This window comes from Elephantulus edwardii, unplaced genomic scaffold, assembly GCF_000299155.1.
Source record: "Elephantulus edwardii isolate Elephantulus edwardi_28Jun2011 unplaced genomic scaffold, EleEdw1.0 scaffold00299, whole genome shotgun sequence".
In the NCBI taxonomy this organism is placed as follows: Eukaryota; Metazoa; Chordata; class Mammalia; order Macroscelidea; family Macroscelididae; genus Elephantulus; species Elephantulus edwardii.
Genome location: NW_006400049.1, coordinates 2625753 through 2647240, shown reverse-complemented (window position 1 = coordinate 2647240; position 21488 = coordinate 2625753). Strand labels below are relative to the sequence as shown.

Here is a 21488-nt window from a genome sequence, read left to right as displayed (position 1 = left end):
AATAATTTTAATGAGCATTTACAGAGATTTTGGATTTCCATTCATTCATTGCTGCACTTCTCTCCCTGCCCATCCTCCCCCCCCCCCCCACCCCCCAGTTCGCTCCTCTCTTTCAAACGTAAAAGAAACACTCCTTCCCTGGTACACAATCCCCCCACACCCCTCCCACCGCCCCAAGTACATTCTTGGTAGTGACTCTGTATTCCTTCATTCTTCTTTTGAGGTTACCTGTATCATTCAAGATTTGCCCATAGAAACCTTTTGAAGGCTTGAATTTGTTCTTCAGTTCTTTCAGCTTGAGAAATGCCAAGTGTGTTAATTCCTTTTGGTTTTTCAACTCCAGTTCTTTGCATTTTGTTAATATTTTATGCTGTCTTTCTGAACTGACTTCTGAAATCTCATCCCCTTAATTCCACATTCCTTCTTTGGGCTTCTCATTGGAGTGCAAGTTTCAATGACTTCTGCCTTCTATTTTAGTCTTTCTTCCCTCTTTGTAATGGTTTCAGTAACTAGTTTTCAGTGCATTAAGCCTGGTTTCTAAATTCAGGCAGGATAGTTTCATGGTTCTAGTGGACCTGTTTATTTTCTTCAGCTTTACTTCAAACTTGCACAGATAGTCAGTTGGTATCCACAGTCAGCCCCTAGCCTAGTTTTGACTGTAGATACTGAAGCTTTTCCAGTCATTTTCCAGATTCCTGGGTAGTTGTCAGGTGACATACATGTATATAATAGCTGTTTGTTTTCTATAAGCAATATTTACAATGAAGAAATTATTGTATAAAATTTTGCCATGCATTCTCCAGTTCTGTCACAAAGGCCATATTTTAATCACTCTTCTTTGTTTCCAGTATTTATATTCTAGTCATCAGTTACTAATGCATTTTGATTGCATCTTTGAACAGTTTCAGACTGCAAAAGTTGGTGATGGTGCTGTTAGACGCTGTCGCATATGATCCATAGTGACCCCGTGAACACAGTCCAGTCCTGTGCCATTATCTCTGACACAACTGAGGCCATTGCTGCGAGAATGGTGTCATCACATCTGTTTTGAGTCTTCCTTCCCCTTGCCCTCCACCTTTCCAGGCATGATGGCCTTCTCCAATAAACAGCCTCTGTTAGCAACATGCCCAAAGGATGTGAGATGAAGCTTTGTTATCTTTGTCTCCAAGGAGCACTATGTCTGCACCTTCTTCAAGGCATTATCTGCTTGCTGTCATTTCATGGGATATTCAGCACACTTCAACAAAGTTATCAATTTTATCAGTTATTGTCCAACTCTAAGGTGCACACCAAGTAACTGAAAAGACCATGGCTGGAATCAGCCATACCTTATTCCTCAAACTGACATCATCGCTCAGTTATTTGGAGAGGTCCTTGACTGCAAACTTTCCCAGTACAATAGGTCTCCTAATCTCCTGACTGCTTGCTCTGTTGTGGGAACACTACATGGTTTAAGATGAAGAAAGGTTTATGTTAGGGTTGTATTCTCTCTCTATAGCTATTCAGTCTGTGTCTTGAGCAAATCATTCAGGAACCTGGACTCTACAAAATGTGCAGATTGGAGAAAGACTCATCAATAACCTACATTATGCAGAGGACACTTGCTTGCAGAAAGTGATGAGAGCCTGAAGTGCTTGCTGCAGAAGATTGCAGCCTTCAATATGGATTGTATCTCAATGTCAAGAAAACAAAGATTCTTATCACTGGACCAATAAGCAACATCAGGATAGATGGAGAAAATATTCTGCATCAACGAAATTCATCTTTCTTGAATCCACAGCAAACACCCTTGGTACCAGCAAAAGTTGGTAGAAATCCTCAATTTATCTTTGGCTTTAGTGGTTGGTGTCTGTATTTTAGTTATAGTTGAATTAACAGGTTTTCCTTGTGCGCATATCGAGAGTATCCTACCACTCATAGCACTGTACTTTTTTGGTGATGTGACACAAATCCTCTTCATTCCTGGTATAGTAAATCAGTTCTGTGATTAAAAATGACCAGTATCAGACCATCTAGCTCAGTGATGACTAGGCTGTTTTCTGTCACCATTTCATTAATTTTTATGTATCTATGTCGTTGTCCATCAGATACTCATTTTCATGTATGTATGTACCTTGTCCATCACATGTTCCAGTCATTAATGGGTATCTACAGCTGTTTCTCCTCATTCAAGTCTAACTACATCAGCAAATAAAGGCCTTTCAATGGGTGAAATCATTACTCCTGCAGCATTATGATAGACTCTACTTCGAGGCAGATTTTCCCAGTTGTTTTTTAAGGGCCTTCCAACCTACGGGGCCCCATCTTGCACTGTATCTACTAATATTTGTTATTCATAGGGCTTCAGTTTGGAAGGCATGTTAAGTTTGAATGCTTATACTTGCTTGGTAAGTCAGCCTATCTGGAGCTTCCATGAAACCTGTGCAACATGGGTGACTCTCTTGGTATTTTTAATTACCTGCTGGCAACACAGAGACCATTCCAGTAGGAAAAACGGACCTTCTAGTGGGCTTTCAAAGGCAGTAAAATACACAGACTGCCCATCTTCATTGCAGACTAGCAGCTGGTAGATTCAAAATTGTGCCTGTGGACTGGCATCGTAGCTCCTTACCTCTAGTCCACCGGAGTTCCCACAACAAACTGTAGATTATTTAAATTTCTTAGAAATTATAAATAAACCCACACTGTGATTCATGATGTGATAATTCTATTAAGAGTCCTCATAGATAGTCTACAAGCAAAGACACTCAAGTCACTCTAGAAAGCAAACATTAAATCTGTCCTTTCCTTGGGCCATAGCATGGAGGTCAAACACATGCATAATGTCAGACAGCCATTTACTATTTTGAGTTTCTTCTGTGAACTTCAGTCTCAGTTATAAAATCTGTACATTAATATTTAACACAAACACTGCATACAAAGAATGTGGCATCAGGATTGGTCGAAGACTCATCAGTAGCTTGCATTATGCAGATGATAGTCTTGCTTGCAAAAAATAAAGATCTGTTGTACTTAGTAAGATCAAAACTTAAAACCTTCAATATGGGGTACATCTCAAGTATGACTTGGATTCACAATAACATCCATGGCAGCAGCTTCAAGAAATCAAAACTTGTTGAACTAAGGAATTCTGTGAGGGACCTCTCTAAAGCTCTGATAACCAAAGATGCCAATTTAAAGGCTAAGGTGACATAATAAAGCCATGGTATTTTAATTGCTTCTTTGTACATCTGAAAGTTGGGTAATGATTAAGTCTGAAGAAGAATGAATGCCTTTGAACCGTGGTGTTAGCATAGTGCTGAAGATCCCATGGATTGCCAAAAGAATAAATCTATCTTGGGAGGAAGTGCAACCTGAGTGCTCCTTTGAGTCAAGGACGGTGAAAATTGGTCTCACATGCTTTGAACATGTCAGAGAATGAGCATGGAGCAGGTAGAACAAAGTTCACAGAGTTGTTATGTCATAAGGCACCTAGCATAATTTTGTTTAAATGAATATTGTATATTACAGATGTGTAAGAATAGTTTTGCCTTCATTTAATATGCTAAAATGTTGTAAAAAATTGGAATATATGTTTAGATAATGGTTTTGCCCTTATATGATGACCATTTCATAAATAACAAATTGATCCAGCTAACAAATAAGATACTTAGAAAACATTTAAAATTTGTCACAATCTAACAGGTAAATAGTATTATAGGTATTGCTAAAGAGTTGTGGAATAGGAATTTGAGGCCATTCAGTGACCTTGTCAACTATATTCTCTTTCACAGAAAAGCAAGTAGCTTATTTAAACCTGAAAACCCTGAAAGTAATTTCTGTACTGAAATAAAAGCCCGTTTTCATAATTCTCACTTACTGCTAATCTAAATATTAAAAAAAGATGCAAACATTTTATTTATGAAAATTCTTTGTATTTTTCTAGCAATTATTTTTTAGGTTGTGTTCTCAGAACTTTTATAATAGCATCTTTTGGAACTTCAATGTTGCCAATTTTCCTCAGTTTTTTCTTTCCTTCAGCTTGTCTCTTCAAAAGTTTCATTTTCCGAGTAATATCACCACCATACTGTAAAATAGTTTTAGATATTAAGTTTGAATTAATTCATAATACTCTTAAGATATAATTACATATAGAAACATATATACCATGATAACAGCCTTAAAGTATATCCAGAAGGTAGAAATCTGCAATATTACCTATATAATCCCCTTTCTACCTGTTTACTATCTTTAAAAAAAAGATAATCTTTATTTATACATACCCAAGAAAAATGTTCTTCTCTCCTTATTGATGCAAAATTTTGTTAATAATTAAAAAAAAAAAATCCACTACCACCAAGTTAGTTTTAATCCACAGAAACTCTCCATCATGTTTCAAAGGCTGTATACAAGTAGAGATTTGCCCAACTTTCTCTCTTGCAGCACAGTGCCTAGTGGATTCAAACTGTTGACCTCTCCATATCAGCCTGATTTGCTCTATGCCTCCAAAGCTCCTTATTTTGTTACTCTTAACCACAAATGCTTAAATGTAACAATTATGTTAAACATTCAGAAAAAGCATCTTCCTTCTCAAAATAAGTGAATTAAGATTATTTTTTTTTTAATTTTTTTTTAAGATTATTTTTATTAAAGGCTAGACAGCAAATTCAGCAAGTTACTGTAAATGAGAATTCTCATATTATTGCTAGTTGAAGAGAATGATTATCTTCAAAATCTTTGATTGTAGATTTTCTCAAGACATGTCAACCTGCATCTCAGTATTATGTGAAGGAATTTTTATAAATAAATAAGCATGGTTAAAATGATACAATTACTATGTGTAAAGCTAGAATTTAACCATTTAAAAAGAAAAGGAAAATGATGGAGAGTATTATAAAAGCAATAAACCAAAAATAATGGAAACTATCATATGTATACTGTCTCATCTTAACCCCAAATATGTATATTATTATAAAATAAAATAAATACATACACATTTTGCCAAAACATTTTTTCTGTAGGCTTTCACACTGTAAAAGAGAAAGTTTTGTATAATTATATATAACTGCATATTGTTTAAAAGTATGTTGTTTCCAAAAGCAATCTTCAAAGTATTTTAAAGAGTGTCATGCCTATGTAAAATTACATCTTATAAAAATTACATAGTTTAAAAACTTTTTACTTTCATGTACTTTGCATGAAACATCAAATGAATTCAACACAATCAAAATAAATTTTATTAAGGAAAAATTTTCAAAGCTTAAGGTAATCAGGCTTGACTGCCCATATTTGGAAATGATTTCTGGCTCAATCTAAAAGGTTCAGATCTGTTGTTCACAGTGTTGCTATGAGTCACAAGTGACTCAATGGCCTCTAACAATAACGTTGTTGTTACATGCTGTCGAGTCGCTTGTAACTCATAGCAATGCTTTGTGACACAACCCCGAAACCTGCTCTGTCCTGATCCAATCTTACTGTCTCTGACATACCTACCCTCATTACCCCAGTCACTGAGTCAAAATCCATCTCACCAAATATTACAACTAAACAATAATTAAAATGGTTATTGTCTCTTTAGGAATTTCATTGACTATAGGTAAATTAGCTAGAAATACAAAGATTTTAATAGAACTTGCTACAGTGTAAACTAATTTTACTATAGCCATACAAAGAATTATAAAAATTTACAATCTGTTTCTAAGGCATGTACAGGTATTCAAATTTTGAAACCAGATCCATTTTTACTCATTCCTTAATAAAAGCTAAATGGAGGGGAGAAGGGACAGGGAGGAACATGTGCAACAATGAATGAATGGAAATCAGAGTTCTCTATAAACTTTCATTAAAATATATATATATATTAAAAAAATTCCATTCTCTCAAAAAAAAACTACCTCTTTTCCCCTAATATGTTCCCTACGTCAAGAGAGTCTACGTTAGCACATTATTTGTTATTTTAATTCCTCTTGTCAAGATGTTCCATAGTTGCCAACTTTGCTGCCTAATCTGAGTATACAGGAAACACAAATGACTGATCGAAACAAAACATTGCTAAGACAAAACCCAAGCTTACTGTTATTCAGTCGATTCCGACTTTGAGCAACCCTATATGACTGAGTACTACATCATCTTTTTTTATCACAGAGCAACTGATTGGTTCTAACCACCAACCTTGTGGTAGAAGCCAAATGCTTTCAACAATACCACTAGAAATTAAATATACTGTAAAAATAAGTTTATGCCAACATATATGGTGAGGTGCCATCAAGCTAACCAGGACTCAAAGCTACTTTCTGACAACAGAAGGAAACACTGCCTTATCCTGCAATATATACCTCCTATGAATTGTGCATACATACATACATGTATGTGTGTGTAAATGAGGGATATACACTCACACATCTCTACCTCTTATTATAAAAGGACAGGTGTAAGCAAAGCTTAACATGGAATATTTAAGCATTTCTTTCTGAAGCAATTACTTTATCTCTAGGAAACTCATATTAAATGATTCAGATTTAAAAAGAGCCATAATTTTTATTCTCAAAGAGTTATCGCCAAAACTTTTCACTGTCAGTTGCAGATGACTTGTAATTTAAAGAAATAAAGCCCAAAGTAACTAACTGAAAAAAAAAATTTTCCTTACTCGTGTGATTGATGAAAATAAAAGAAGACCTAAAAAGCCCCTATTTCATGCACATACAGGCTATAGAAACCTGTAACTATCAATAACATTACTAAAGTGTTATGAGAGTAATTCAAAATCAATAGTCATTGATTGTTAGATTAGTGGAAGAATTACGTAGCTCTATGACAGGGTTACTACATATAACTTAATAGTTGTTGTGTACCCAAAAGTCAGAACCGACCCATAGATGACCCTCCAGTGGGTTTTCAGAAGCAGTTAACTGCAGGAGAGGAGATGGTCCATCCTTTTCCTGTGGAGCAGCTAGTGGCCTCGAACCATGTACCTTTGGTATAGCAGCATAGCTTCTTGCTACTAGGCTACTAGAGCACCCTAAACTTAATAGTATTTTATATTTTCTTTAGTTTGCTAGGTGTATCATTTCTAAAACCAGCTGAAAAACAAATACGAATTTTAACTCACGTTTCTCTTGCAATAATTTTACTTCCAATAGCAGCTTGAATTGCTATTTCAAACAGTTGCCTAGGAAGAGAATCCTTTAGACGTTCACATATGACTTTGCCAATGGAATGTGCTTTGTCTCTGAGCAAAAGAAAAATACAACTTCTTTATGGCAGCTAAATAACACTATAGTAGCTGTCTAGTTCTAAATTATACCCACTCTAAGAGTGATTTTATAAGTTCAAACAGAATTCGTATCATAAATTTATCTATATGATTTCTAATTGCATAGATTGCAATCTTTTCCCTGAGCCACTCAATTTCAGTGAGCTTTTTATGTTAACTTAGAGAAAATATGTTGCATACAAAATAAAACTCAAAACTAAATATGAAAAATAAAAATGATAGAATAATTATAGAAAATTCTGGGGGAAAAACATATTACATAAGAGAAGTTATTCTTGATGCCTGTCCCTTCAGCTGCAGACGAACAGTATTACATTTCTGAGCAAGTAAAACCTGGTAATCTAGTTAGTAAAACCAGCCACTGGAGCCCCTATGGCCTGATCTGAAAAAAGTTATGTGGATGGTACAGTACACGATTCCACTGTGCATGGAGGTTGACTCAAGGGCTGCTAATTAAAATTTTAAATGTCTATCCTGCTAATCATTTTACTATGATCATGTTCTTATATCAAATTTTTACAGTTCAGATTATAGTCTGTACTATCGGTACAATTTTTACTTACTAAAAACATTTTTATATGCCATTAAGTATCACTCTACAATAAATTTCATAGATGTATAGGAACTGTAGTTTATTTTTATGAATCTTACTTCTTTTTTTAATCCCTTATTTCTTAAAAAATGTATTTAATTTTTAACCTCCAGTATTATATGATTTTTCTTTCTGTCTTACCTTATATGGGAAACATTTCTTTTCATGGTACTGTGTGTGTGACTATCATATTTCTCCCCCTTTTATATTTTTAAGTTTGGAGTAAGCTTTGAGGGGAAAATACAGGGAAACTTAATTACACCTGATTTTAAGCAATATAAGGGGGAGGGGTGCTGGTACCATAAGCATTCAAAAATCTTCTGATTACCCAAAAACTTTTAATATCCTACTGCTGACTGAACACTTCAATATAATATAGTCAACTCACACATATTTTGTGTATCACCTATTGCCCTCATATAAAAACTTACATTTCAATATGAGTAAAACATTTCACAAAAAGTGCAAGGTTATCTACATACTGGCATAGTAATCACTGTGTGGAATTCCTGCCTCATCCCATCACTTACCCTCTTTGTCCACTGGTCTTTACTCCAGATTCATTTATCTTAACGACACAGACAGAACTACAGCTGGTACATATCAAACAATTCAACTGTTCCTGATAATATAATTACTTTGTTTCTTGCAAACACTCCTAGCATCACTACTACTAGGGGAACTTGATAAAAATCTAATTGTGTTAAGCAGAGTTTATGGTATCACACTAAACATGATGTAAAATGCCTAAGGACCATGTGAGATCACTTTCACTATGATAAGTAATTTACCAGAGAACTATACGCCCATGGAGATTAGTGTCACAGGTGTTTTATCAAAAGTGTACTTGTAAGGCAATCCATACAGTTCAAATCCATGTTATATTCAAAGATCAACAATCATTACCAACAAAAATGATTACTTTCACATTCCATGACTTGTTTCTCTTGGACTTACTTGTGTACAATAGTTACTAGCTCTTCTACAATGTTTCCGTTCAGTAGAATATCCATTTTTACAAGTTCTGCAACCTGGTATCCTGCATCTTCATAATCAAAGCTAACAAGAAAAAAGGGAAAAGGTCCCAGTGATAAGTAACATTTTAATTCCCGGATTGTGTTTTACCTTTTACAAAACATCTTTTTCCCTGGCCTATTTCCATCAACTATATATATGTTGCAGATACAAATATAGTTGTTACATATGAATATAGTTGGAAGTTAATGAATCTAAATGTTCAGAGCAAACAACAGATTTGTCTATTTTTCTACTTTTATGAACAGAGAGGCAAACGTACATAAATGAGGGCTGAGGGCACAGAACATGCTCTCGAGAAGGAAGGGAGATACTGGTAAGCCACACTAGGAAGATGAGTTGGGAAAAGCCTACAGAAGGCAGCTGTCACTGTCTTTCCATTTTTCCCAGCAGCTAATTATCAACTAGACAATAAACCAATAACTGAACCCATTATGAGAGTCAATTCCAGTCACAGGTAGGAAAGAGTAGAAGTGTTTCAAAGGATTTCCAAGCTGTAATCTCTACTGAAGAAGACTGTACAGTTACTGATAAATTTCAGTCTCAAATATTTTTTTAAGTGAAATTTTTATTTTATCAAGGTTTACTTAATAAAGTTCATATACATCGTTTTTTTACACTGAGTCCCAAACTTTTCGTTAGGAGCCAGAGACTTAAATACCTGTGTACCACTAAAGCACTCTTTTTACAAACAATTTTAAGAGTCAATATCAAAGTTATGAGTTGGGTTTCTGCTTAGTTTTCTAGTGCCATTTGTTTAACTAAGTACATTGGACTTGACAAAAATAGTCATTCATTTAAAAAAAAAAAAAGACATGGATTTGACACCCTGAACTTCAGCTTCAACCTTCATAGAAGCTCTTGTAGTAATTGGACTATGCATGCAATGTGCAGTGCCTTGTACATAGTTAAGTGCTTATAATAGAGCTGAGCACAGGTAAATACTTAGGGCCAGTCCAGCAGCATCTTAGAAGCTAAAAATCCTGGTTATCTGCTTCCATAAAGATTACAGCTAAGAAACTCTTAATACATAGGGTCAGTATAAGTGAATCAATGAATGAGTTTAGTTTAGTAATATAGACAAAGCTTTCACTGCTAGTCAAACCATATGCATATAAATACTTATCTGATATCTAAAGAGATAATTTTACATTTGCTTCTATACTTTTCAATCACGGACAAGGAAGAAAATATATATACTTATTTTAATTATAAAAGAAACTGGAGCACTGACAACAAAATATCATAATACTTTTTCTAATTTAATAGTAACTTTGCCTTCATTTTCATCAGACACTTTCCTCCCTCTATGCTCACCATGGGATAAAACACTAGCTTTCATGCCAAAAACATCTTACTCTGGAAAGGCTAAGGAATTAATGCATTCACAAATGCAAAGGGCATACCTAAATTATTCATCTAAAGCTTTTAATCCTTTGTTTTTTTTCTTCTTTTTTTTTTCTTTAATGCTTTCTTAATACTTAGGAATCTTTTCTTTTTTAAAATGTATATACATACTACTGAGATCCCAAATACATTTCAAACCCAGAGATCAGAATAGTTGTAAAAATCATCTGAAACTGTTCATCACAACACAGAAAGAATACAATTATTCTAGAGATAACATTATCCTTCTTTTCTTTAAGAGAAGGCTAACAACTTGTTCTAAGAAACTCATGTTCTCATAAGCAAATGACAAGTACTTTGTGACAGACACCTGTAAAGTTGCTGGCTCCAAGACTTTTTATTCTTACATTCCAATTGTCAACTGTCAAAAATTTGTCCAGGCATCAGTTTTTCTTTTCCATTAAATTTTACCTAGCATATCCAGAAGACAGAGATTTCAAAGAATCATAAAAATCCACCACAATTTCATTCAAAGGCAAGAGATATTTAAGCATGACTCTGTTTTGATCAATATACATCATATTCTTCTGAACTGCTCTTCGAGCCTAAAAAAGGAGAAAACTATGCTTAATTATAACTCATTCAAATAATGATTTAAGTTAACATATACTGGTGGTCTAGTGGCAAGAAGGTGCGCTGCAAACCCAAAGGCACATGGTTCGAATCTACCAGCTGCTGCATGAGAGAAGGATGGGCAACCTCCTCTTGTGCAATTAACTCTTCTGAGAACCCACTGGAGGATCAGCTTATAGGTCAGTTCTGACTCGACAGTACTCAACAATATATTCTTATATTAAATATCTAGCTCCATATTCCCTTATAAATTCTAATAATAAAAAGAGGAAAACTAAGGAGTATTTCTTTAATCGTTTGATAATACTTTGTAGATCCAGAGAAAATTATTATAACCAAAGTTATATACTCTATTAAATAATTATAGATGATTTTCAAAACTAGTGTGATCTGTGGGTTTAAAATGCATTTATATTTATAATCTCAGTAGCAGCTATAAACATAAGAAAGCATTAAAAGCTTTGAGTGAAAAATTTAGTTTTGCCCTTACATTTCTGAATTATAACCAGTATTATAATCTGTTTTGTCAAAACTGAATTCAAATGAAAATGAAGCACTATAATTGTCGTTGAAACTGTATTCCATTTCATGTACTCAAGGCAGCTTAAAAAAAAACCCCTTTTTTTAAAAAAAAAACAACACCCTTATTTTTAATTACTCAGCATAAGTATCTAGTTTCTTTTGGGCAAAATCATCAATTCAATGCATTAACACAAGATAATAAAAAATAATGATTTTATTTTTCTTATTTAAAACAAAGTAACAAGTATTTTTTAACCCCACTTATACAGACAGTTACAGATCTCTACCTATCTATACGTGTGTGCCTGTGAGTGTGTATGTATACAGATGTATATGAGAATTAAGCTGACTGTTCTCAGAAGAGAAAAAAATTTTTAAAACCCGGATGAGAAGTCCCCGCTACAAAGGAGTAAAAGCTACTTCAGGGTTAAGATGCATTACATTTATACCTCGCAGAGCATCATTATTTTTCCAGTATACTCATCTGGTGTGATTATAGTACCCAAAACAACTGGTTCCAAATATTCTGTTACTTTTGATTTATCAGGAAATTGTGCAGGATTGATGATCGTAATTTCTTTTGCTCTGTATTCCTAAAAATTAGAAATACAGCACAACAGTTAAAAAGAAAATGTTCATATAAATATCATATTTCATTAATGTATGCTATTAATTTATAATCTATGCTGAAATGTATTTTGTTCTCAAATATCTGGAATTAATAAAAATTTCTAAAAGTTGGAGCATTAGTCACGTGTTCACTTTAAAATATTCTAATTTGTAATAATGTATTTTAGCTTGTAAGAGTTCTAACAGTGATTACTTCTAAATATAATTATTAGTAATATAAATGGTGTCATACAAAAACTGAACAAAAGATTTCAAAGGGTGTCTTGAGAAGATAAAGTAAAATATTGTAGTGAAATGTGCAACAACCTGGTGACTTGTGTATTGCTTTTCTGCCAGCAGCTACGCACCTAGGATTTCAAACACCAACAGGTCACACCCGTGGAGGACAGGTTCTAGCTGATCTTGTAGACTAATAAACAGAATTAGCCATCCACATCCAAATAAGAGGTCTTCCAAAGCCCCTCAATAAGAGAACGCTGTTGGACACTGCCAGAAAATCAGTCACTCAAGATTGTCAACCAGTCAGAAAATGCAAGTGAGGAAGAAATGCCTCCTCAGAGGAGAGATCATCTTCCTGACGAAGATGGAGTAAAGCTTGTACTCGAAGAAAGACCATTTGTGATGTGGCAGGACTTCAAATAAGGATGGGAAGGGAGACTGTATGTACACAGTATGAATCTAAGAAAACCAAAAGCTATATAAAATGAAATGGAATACCTAGAGATCAACAGTGTAGGCATTAGTGAGCTGAGATGGACTGGTATTGGCTATTTTTAATCAGGCAAACATGATCAACTACGCTAGGGATGAAAAACTGAAGAGGAATATTGTCAAATTCATACCTAAAAAGGATTTCAGGATCTATGCTGCAGTATACAGCTGTGAGTAGTACTACTATACTAGCCATATGCATGCAAGTAAAACCTGTCAATTCAGCTATTCAGATATACACACCATGTGCTAAAATCAAAGATAAAGAAATTGAGGATTTCTATCAACTTTTGAATCCTGAAATTGAATATGCAATCAGGGTACATTAATAACAGGTAACTAGAATGCAGAAACTGGAAACAGAAAGAATGGTAATTGGAAAATATGAACTTAGTGAAAGAAATGAGGCTGGGGAGCACATGAGGAATTTTGTCAAGGATTTCATTTTACTTGGCTCTATAATCAAACACCCACGGTGGTATCAATAAAAAAACCAAAAGACCTATTCCATTGGGAAATCTGTAAAGGGCCTGCATAAAGTGCTAAGGAGTAAAGATATCAGTGTAAAAGGTTAAGGTGCATCTGCTCCAAGCCATCATGCTTGGGAAGGTGGAGGATGAGCAACAGAGAGGAAGACCCTCAACCAGATACAGCGAGGGCTGCAATAGGCTCAAGTGTGTCAGAAATTGTGAGTATGGCACAGATTAGACAGGGTTCAGATCTCTTGTTCAAAGGGTCCCTATGCACCCCAACAGCACATAATAAAAATGGTATACAGTATAACTTCTCTTGTATTCTACATACATGCATACACAGTACACTCCTGTAGTTTTAACAATACTATTAAATATAGTACCTTTATCAATTTTGCTGATGAAAGAACAGCTTTATATGGAACAGTGGGAGCTGTCAAAATTACAGAAGCATTATATTCTTGCTCTAGTCGCTGGTTGAAAACTTCCATATGCAAGAGTCCAAGAAATCCCAGCCTGGGGGTGAAAAGGCAAACTCCAAAATATGTGTGGCTTATGGGCTGTATTTTCTCTGATAAACACATTGTTTTTAGTAGTGAAGAGTAGTATCAAAAGAAGTATGTGAAAATTTATATAATAATTAAATGCTTATAATTTTATGAAATAATATTCAAATATTCCATTAGGATTCTATTAGAAATTATAAAATTACACTCAGGATGTCAATCCATGGTATGAAGAATGGAGATGTAAATTGTATAATTCATTTTTCACACTTCTATGACTTATTTTTAAAAATAGGGGAGAGCAATGCACTGAATCTTACCTCCATCCAGCGCCTAGAGCAAGGCTACTATCCCTATAAGCTGTTACACTGGAATCGTTTAAAGTCAGTTTTTCTATAGCACTCTTCAGATTATTATATTCAGACTGGTCAATGGGATACATGCCTAGGGACAGAAAGAATTCTAGTTATCATGCGAAAGACTGTCAACAGCTCTAATATGCAGTGCTGCAAAATTCAGTATTAATCACATAGCTTTTTATTACTATCCAATTATTTCAGTGATAAAATTCTGTATCTTTGTTGGTCTTAAAGTATCTTCAAAGTCATAAGCCTTGATGAATTTACAACTGGAGCCACACTCTAAAAAAAAATATTTTTTTTGCATCCATATAGAGAAATCACAAAACTAAAGAACAGAAAAGCAGACCTAAAAAATATTGGTTGAAAAAACAAAAGTGCAAACCGTTCTACAATCATAAATAAACTCCACTAATAACAAAAACACAAAAGTAGAAATAAAATCCTACACTGAACTCCTAAGTCTCAGAGGCAGATTAAAAAAAAAAAACAACACCTATAAAAGTATTGTTAAGAAATCATAGGAATTACTGATTTATCAGATTCTCTTGAATCTGACCCTTCTGAAGCCCACATCTCTTAAGTCCTCTAACATCTAAATGTCTTTGCTAAAAATGGGGATAATAATTTCTAAATTCCCAATGAGAAAGACTGTAGAAGGAAAGTAACTGCTAGCACACAGCAAACAAACGATCTTCAGGCAAGTCTTCCCTTTTTAAGGTCTGAAAAATCACATGGCATTAAAAGGTTCTGAAGTGATACAGACACAGGGTTAACTATTTATTTTGTCAAGTATATAGTACTATAAAACAATGTTAAAGAAAGGCCAGCTAAGAAGGCATTCAGTAAATGTCTACTGCTAAGTAGTAATAAAAATGTCTTAAACAGAAAAAAATGTTTGACATATGAACTGGGTTAACTCTCTAGAGATATCTAAAGGAAATCTATTCTGTATTGGAGAGTATGCCTCTTAAAAGTTTTAAGGAGTTTAACAAAATCATCTCCATATAAAATTTCATCATTATGAAATTATAAATTGCTATACAAATACACAAAAAACAAGTAAAAAATAGTATACTGTACCATTAAATACTTAGAATAATTACTATTTTTTTCCTGATAAATTTTTACTGCAGACTTTTTTTGTTAAAATAGTTGGCCCTTATTCTTTGAATTTGTCTCACCTGCAAATACCATTGGTTTCACTGATTTAAACCCAGGCAAGGGCTCCACTGGTTGCTTATGTAAATAAAATGTATCTCCTATTTGTGCTTCAGTGACATCTTTCATCCCAGCAATCAGATAGCCCACCTGTCCCGCATACCTGAATAAAATCATTACATGGAAATAACATTTACTGAATACTCATAATAAGTACCACTTCCCAGGAAACTTATCACACACTTTCCAACAAAACATGGTCAAAGTGAAAATAAGTTCTATGAATCAATTTTCAAACTCTAAGTAGTCTTAGTAAAAAAGACACCATGTTCATAATCCATTAACTAAAAACCTGCACCACAAAAAATTTAAAAGCTTCAGTAATCTGAAATCCTTTGTAAATTAAACAAAAGCTTCTCAAATTTAATGCAAACACTGAAGGAGTACTCAGTTGTTACAAATGTACTTTAAGGGAAGGAGGGGAGAAATAAAATTCTGACCAGGCATAAAAACAAGATAAATCTGATAATCTACTTCAGTAAACCGGATAATCTATTCCATGTTCCTCATATAGGAAAAGAGCAAAATTCACAATTTCAGAGTTTGTTTAGTTTTTTAGAAAAGAAAATCCCAGAGCTTATCTCAATCAATTCTTTATACTTTTGAATTCTACATCTTAAAAAACAACTAATTCAAGTTAAGGGTGAGGTATAGAAACCTTAACCAGACTCAGTAATGGTCTCTATGTGTGGCAGAAGCAAGTCAGATTTCAGAAATATTTGAATAAAATAGACACAAGTAAAATAAAAGGAATAAGAAAAACACTGTTGATTTCATACATACATTAAACCCTCAAATAATGACCTAGAGAATCGTATGTTTCAATATCATAATTTTAATAAAGAAACAAAGATGGCCCAAAGTCATCTATGTATGAGCACCTGACATGAAGTTAAAGAAATTATTCTAATACAAAACGCTTTGCTAACCTCACTCTCCATGATTTCCACTTAATCAAGAATTTACCAAGAATCCCAAATTAAAATATCACTTTCTATACTACATTTATGTTGAAGAACACAGTTGTTATTAGATGTCAGCTAGTCAGTTCTGTCCATTGGATATTCAGTAAACTTTTTCCAACACTGCAGCTCAAAGGCATCAATTTTTTTTCTTTCATCCTTAATTTATTCTCTAGCTATCAGATGCATAGAAAATGATAAGACCATAGCCTGAATCAGACAAACCTTACTCCTCAAACTGACATCATTCCTCTTCAGTAGTTTGGAGAAGTCCTTGACTGCAGACATTTCCAGTATAATACATCTCCTTATTAACTAACTACTGTTACCAAGAGTACTGGGTCCAGTTGTAAGAATTTTTGTTTTCTTAACACTGAGATGCAGTCCATATTGAAAGCTGTATTCTTTGATCTTCTAGAAGTTCTTCAAGACCTTACTTTCAGCAAGCAAGGGGTGCCATCTGCATAACTGCAGGTTACTGATGAGTTTTCCTCCAATTCTGATGCCACATTTTTCTTTAGAAATTTCAGCTTCTCGTTTCTCCACAACCTCTTCAGCATTTGTTGTTTGCTGTTCTGTTAAATTTTGCTATTCTTACAGGGGTGAGATGACATCTCACAGTTGTTTTGGTCTGCATCTTGAAACAGATGAGAGAGGAACTGTTTAAAAGGTATCTATGACTGGGTTTTATTGTCATGACAGGAGTCCAGAATGAAGGCTGCATAGTACAGTGGACTTGGGAGGAGGGACTGTATAACAATGAAAGAATTTTTCTTTTCCTTTTCAAAGAGAAGAACGAACTGGAGGGGAGGGGTGGGCAGCGAGAAAAGTGCAACAGTGAATAAATGGAAATCTAAAATCTCTATAAATTTTCATTAAAATTAATAATAATAATGAAAAAATTTTCAGCTTCTCAAATAATTTGCTCAGTATACTGACTGAATAGTTATGGAGAGAAAATACAACCCTAAGGCACTCCTTTTTTCATTTTAAACCATATAGTCTTCCCTTACTCTGCACAACAGCCTCTTGGTCTGGGTATCGGTTTCACATGAGCACAATTAAATGTTCTGGGAGTCCCATTCTTCTCAATGTTCACCATAACTTGTTATGAACCATACAGTTAAATATCTCCTCATAGACACTAAAGCATAAAGCATTCTTCTGGTATTCATTAATTTCAGCCAGGATTCATCTGATCCACAGTGATATCGCTGGTGCCATGTCCTCACCTAAATCCTGCTTGAACGTCAGGCAACTCCTTACCTATGTACTGTTCTAGCTATTTTTGAATGATCTTCAGCAGTACTTTGCTTGCATGTAATATTAATGATATTGATAGTTCCTACATTCTGTTTTATCACCTCGATTCTTGGGAATGGGAGCAAACATGGATCTCTTACAGTCAGTTGTCTAGACAACTGTCCTCCAAATTTCCTGGCATAGACTGATAAGCACATCCAGGGTTGTATCTGTTAGTTATGTCAATCAGTATCCCATCAATTCTTGGGGCCTTATTTTTTGCTGACTCCTTCAGTGCAAGCTTCAAATTCTTCCTGGCTCCTGCTCATATGGTACTTCCTGAAATTTTTCAGTGTTAGTCAATTCTTTTTGGTACAGTGACTCTGTGTATTCTTTTCATCTTTTTTTGGAATATTCTATGGACCGCCAAAGGATGAACAAGTATGTCATGGAGAAAGTGCAGCCAGAGTGCTCCTTGGAGATAAAGATAAAAAGCTTCATTTCACATAATCTGGTGGCATGATGTTAGGAGAGGCTATTCCTTGGAGAAAGACAACATACTTAGAAAGGTGGAGGTAAAGTGAAAGAGAAGAACCTCAACCAGGTGGAATGACACAGTGACTGCTGCAATGGGCTCTAGAGTGTCAGGGACTGATGATGGCACAGAATAGGACAGGATTCAGATCTGTTCTTCACAGATGGGATGTACCTGACTTGATGACACATAATAGCAACAGTTGCTTCTGATTCCTGGTGATTTCATAAATGCATATTCAAACTGCTCTGTACAGCTCTCAAGGCTTCTTTTGGAAGAACTGCCAGTCTTGTCATCCAAGTTGCCTCCAAATGAGTTCTACCGCCAACTTTTCAGAAATGTGTTTGTGCCACTCTGAGACTCTTCCTATACTCTCTTTACGTTAAAAATATAGTTAGAAAACATAAATGTCAAGCTATGACTTAGGACTAAAAATGTTTCATTATATTCTAAATTTGCAAACATTTCTACCACCTTTCACATATAAAATTCCTTTTGGCAAAGTAGTCAGTGTACAGTTGCATTAAATAATAATTTTTTCCCTTTTAAGTTACCAAATTATGATTATGTATATATCAAGTTGAGAAAGAAGCAGTGAGAGAATTATATACAAATTTATTCCAATTACTAATAAAGACTACTTACAATTTATAAGTTGGCTGTTCATTAGGATTCAGAATTCCTACTTCATTAACTTCATAGGTCTTTTGCGTATGTGCAGACACAATTTTATCTCCTTTGGAAACCACTCCATCAAATAATGCTACATTGGCTATCACACCCCTATACTGGTCAAAGGTGGAGTCAAATACCAAAGCTCTCAGAGGATTTTTGCAATGTACTTTAGGACTATAAAGAATAAATTTTTAAAAAAGAAAATATGTATTAAATTAAAATCTTAATAATTACTGTCAACTCAAACAAGCTTAATTTATTCTAGCACTAGTTATTTATTCAAACTTGAGAAACACTGGTACCAAGAAGCCGAAAGAAAAAGGACTTTTCTGTAAAATAAGGCATAATGCCTACTCTTAAACTAGAGTGGATTCAGTCTTCAATTTAAAAATGATTGCTTAAAAATTACTTATAATAGTGATAGAATGCATTTGCTCAGTCTTAAAACAAGGAACAATATTTGTCACAGTTCTTAAGTCTCTTTATCATACTTCTTTTTTTATTTCCCTGTATTACACTGTATTTTTCATTTATTTAGTACTAAATATAAATCAAGAATTGTTTCTGACTGCAAGAGTTTATCTGTCATGACCACCATTAAAATAACAGATCAAACTGATGGTTTTTGGTCTATTAAATTTAAGTCAATAGTATAAGAAGAGCAGAATACTTACGGGGGTATTCTTTCAATGACTGCCTGAAGAACACTTTCAACATTTGTTCCAAGTTTAGCAGATATCTAAAATTATACAAGTAACAAAAGTAAGTATTTAAAGCTAAGACTATACTTTTCCACCCTAGTGAGTGATTTTTTTACAAGAGTTTAAAAAAATTCCAAGAGTTAGTAATTTGTTGAAAATCCACGAGTACTCCAAATTGGACTTCCATTAGTTAGGTAGCTCTATGGTTCTAACATCAAGAAAACAAAAATCCTCACAACTGCACAAACAGGTAGTAGGATAAATAGAAGACAGATTCAAAGAAAATTGTCAAGGATTTCATTTTACTTGGACCCATAAGTGAGACCCATGGTAGCAGCAGGCAAGAAATCAAAGAATCTTGCACTGAGCATATCTGTTGTCAAGGATCTCCTTAAAGTGCTCAAAACAAGGATGTTAAAGGTTTTCCTGATCCAAGTCAGGGAACTTTCAGTTGCTTCATATGCATGTTTTCACTATGAATATGGAAGGTAAAAGAACAAAATGGCCAAGTTGTGTTTGCAAAGAATACTGAATATCTCAGTGACTTCTAACAAAATAATAAATCGGGCCGGAGTGTGATCCTTAGCAGCAAAGGATGGTAGTGAAACTTTGTCTCTCATAATTTGGGCAGTTGCCAGGAGGGGCTAGTCCTTAGAAAAAGAAATCCTGCTTGGAAAAGTAGACCCTTGACTAAATGGATTGACAGCGTGACTCCAACAGTGAGCTTAAAGCATAGCAAAATGTGAGCATGGTGCAGCATCAGGCAAGGATTCCATCAGTTCACTGGGTTGCTAAGACTTGGATCTGTTAACAACATAGTTCTAAAATTAAAGTATAAGAATATCTTGTTTATATTATTGAAAAAGCAATGGCTAAGTGTGTAAAAAAAATCTACGTAAAAATCCTAACTTTACCAATACGTTAATCTTTGGAATTTCATCACCTGGAAAAGTCACACTAAATCAAAACTCAAATATATGTGAAATTTTAATAGCATTTAACAAATATTTATTTAATATTTGAAAATACGTATACACAGATCAAAATCTTTAAACACAATTATATAGTTTCTTGACTTGGGTACGTCACGCATTTGGGGTGGGATACTAGAAGATTTCAAAAGGCAGCGTAGGATGACAAAGTAAAATATTACAATGAAATGTGCAAAGAGCTGGAGTCAGAAAATCAAAAAGGTCGAACTCGCTCAGCATTTCTTAAGCTCAAGGACCTGAAGAACAAATTCAAACCTCGAGTTGCTATATCAAGGATGCTGTAGGTAGAATATTAAATGATCCAGGAAGTACTAAAAGAAGATGGAAAGAATATACCAAGTCACTGTATCAAAAGGAATTGGCAGACACACAAGAATTTAATGAAACAACATATGAGCAAGAGCCTATGGTGATGAAGAAAGTAGTTCAGGCTGCGTTGAAGGAAATAGCAAAAAATAAGGCCCCAGGAATAGATGGTATACCAATTGACACATTTCAGCTAACAGATGCTGTCCTGGATGTGCTCACCAAGTTGTGCCAAGAAATCTGGAGAACAACCACTTTACCAACTGACTGGAAGAGACCTATTTGTTCCCATTCCAAAGAAAGGCGACCCAACAGAGTGTGGAAACTACACACAGAACAATATCACTGATTTCACATGCAAGCAAGATTCTACTTAAAATTATCCCAAAACGACTAGAACAGCACATCAGCAGAGAACTGCCAGAAGTCCAGGCTGGGTTTAGAAGAGGACGTCATACTAGGGATTTGTAGCTAATGTTCGATGGATCTTAGCTGAAAGCAGGGAATACCAGAAGAATGTCTATCTGTGCTTTATTGATTATACAAAGGCGTTTGACTGTGTGAATCATAACAATGAGAAGAATGAGAATCCCAGAATATTTGGTTGTGCTAATGAGAAACCTATACTTGGACCAAGAGGCAGTCGTCAGAACAGAGCAAGGAAACACTGCATGGTTCAAAATTGGCAAGGGTGTACGCTAGGGATGCATCCTGTCTCCATACCTTTTCAACGTGTATGCAGAGCAGATTATCCGAGAGGCTGGGCTCTATGAGGAGAATTGTGGCATCAGGAT

General features: G+C 34.6%; 1 protein-coding gene across 1 annotated transcript in view; it reads right to left on the bottom strand.

Annotated features, from left to right (window-relative positions):
• Window positions 1-3826: 3826 nt before the first annotated feature.
• The window catches only part of GUF1 (GUF1 GTPase homolog (S. cerevisiae)), a 27882-nt gene continuing 10220 nt past the window's right edge, over window positions 3827-21488 (bottom strand). The window contains exons 7-17 of the mRNA XM_006900876.1: window positions 19370-19434; window positions 18666-18869; window positions 15245-15384; window positions 14022-14145; window positions 13579-13711; window positions 11831-11974; window positions 10698-10831; window positions 8802-8903; window positions 7088-7207; window positions 4973-5009; window positions 3827-4066 (exon numbers count right to left, since the gene is read on the bottom strand). Coding sequence (XP_006900938.1) covers window positions 3929-4066; window positions 4973-5009; window positions 7088-7207; window positions 8802-8903; window positions 10698-10831; window positions 11831-11974; window positions 13579-13711; window positions 14022-14145; window positions 15245-15384; window positions 18666-18869; window positions 19370-19434 — 1341 coding nt within the window. The 3' untranslated portion in view covers window positions 3827-3928. The remainder of the gene's footprint in view (window positions 4067-4972; window positions 5010-7087; window positions 7208-8801; window positions 8904-10697; window positions 10832-11830; window positions 11975-13578; window positions 13712-14021; window positions 14146-15244; window positions 15385-18665; window positions 18870-19369; window positions 19435-21488) is intronic.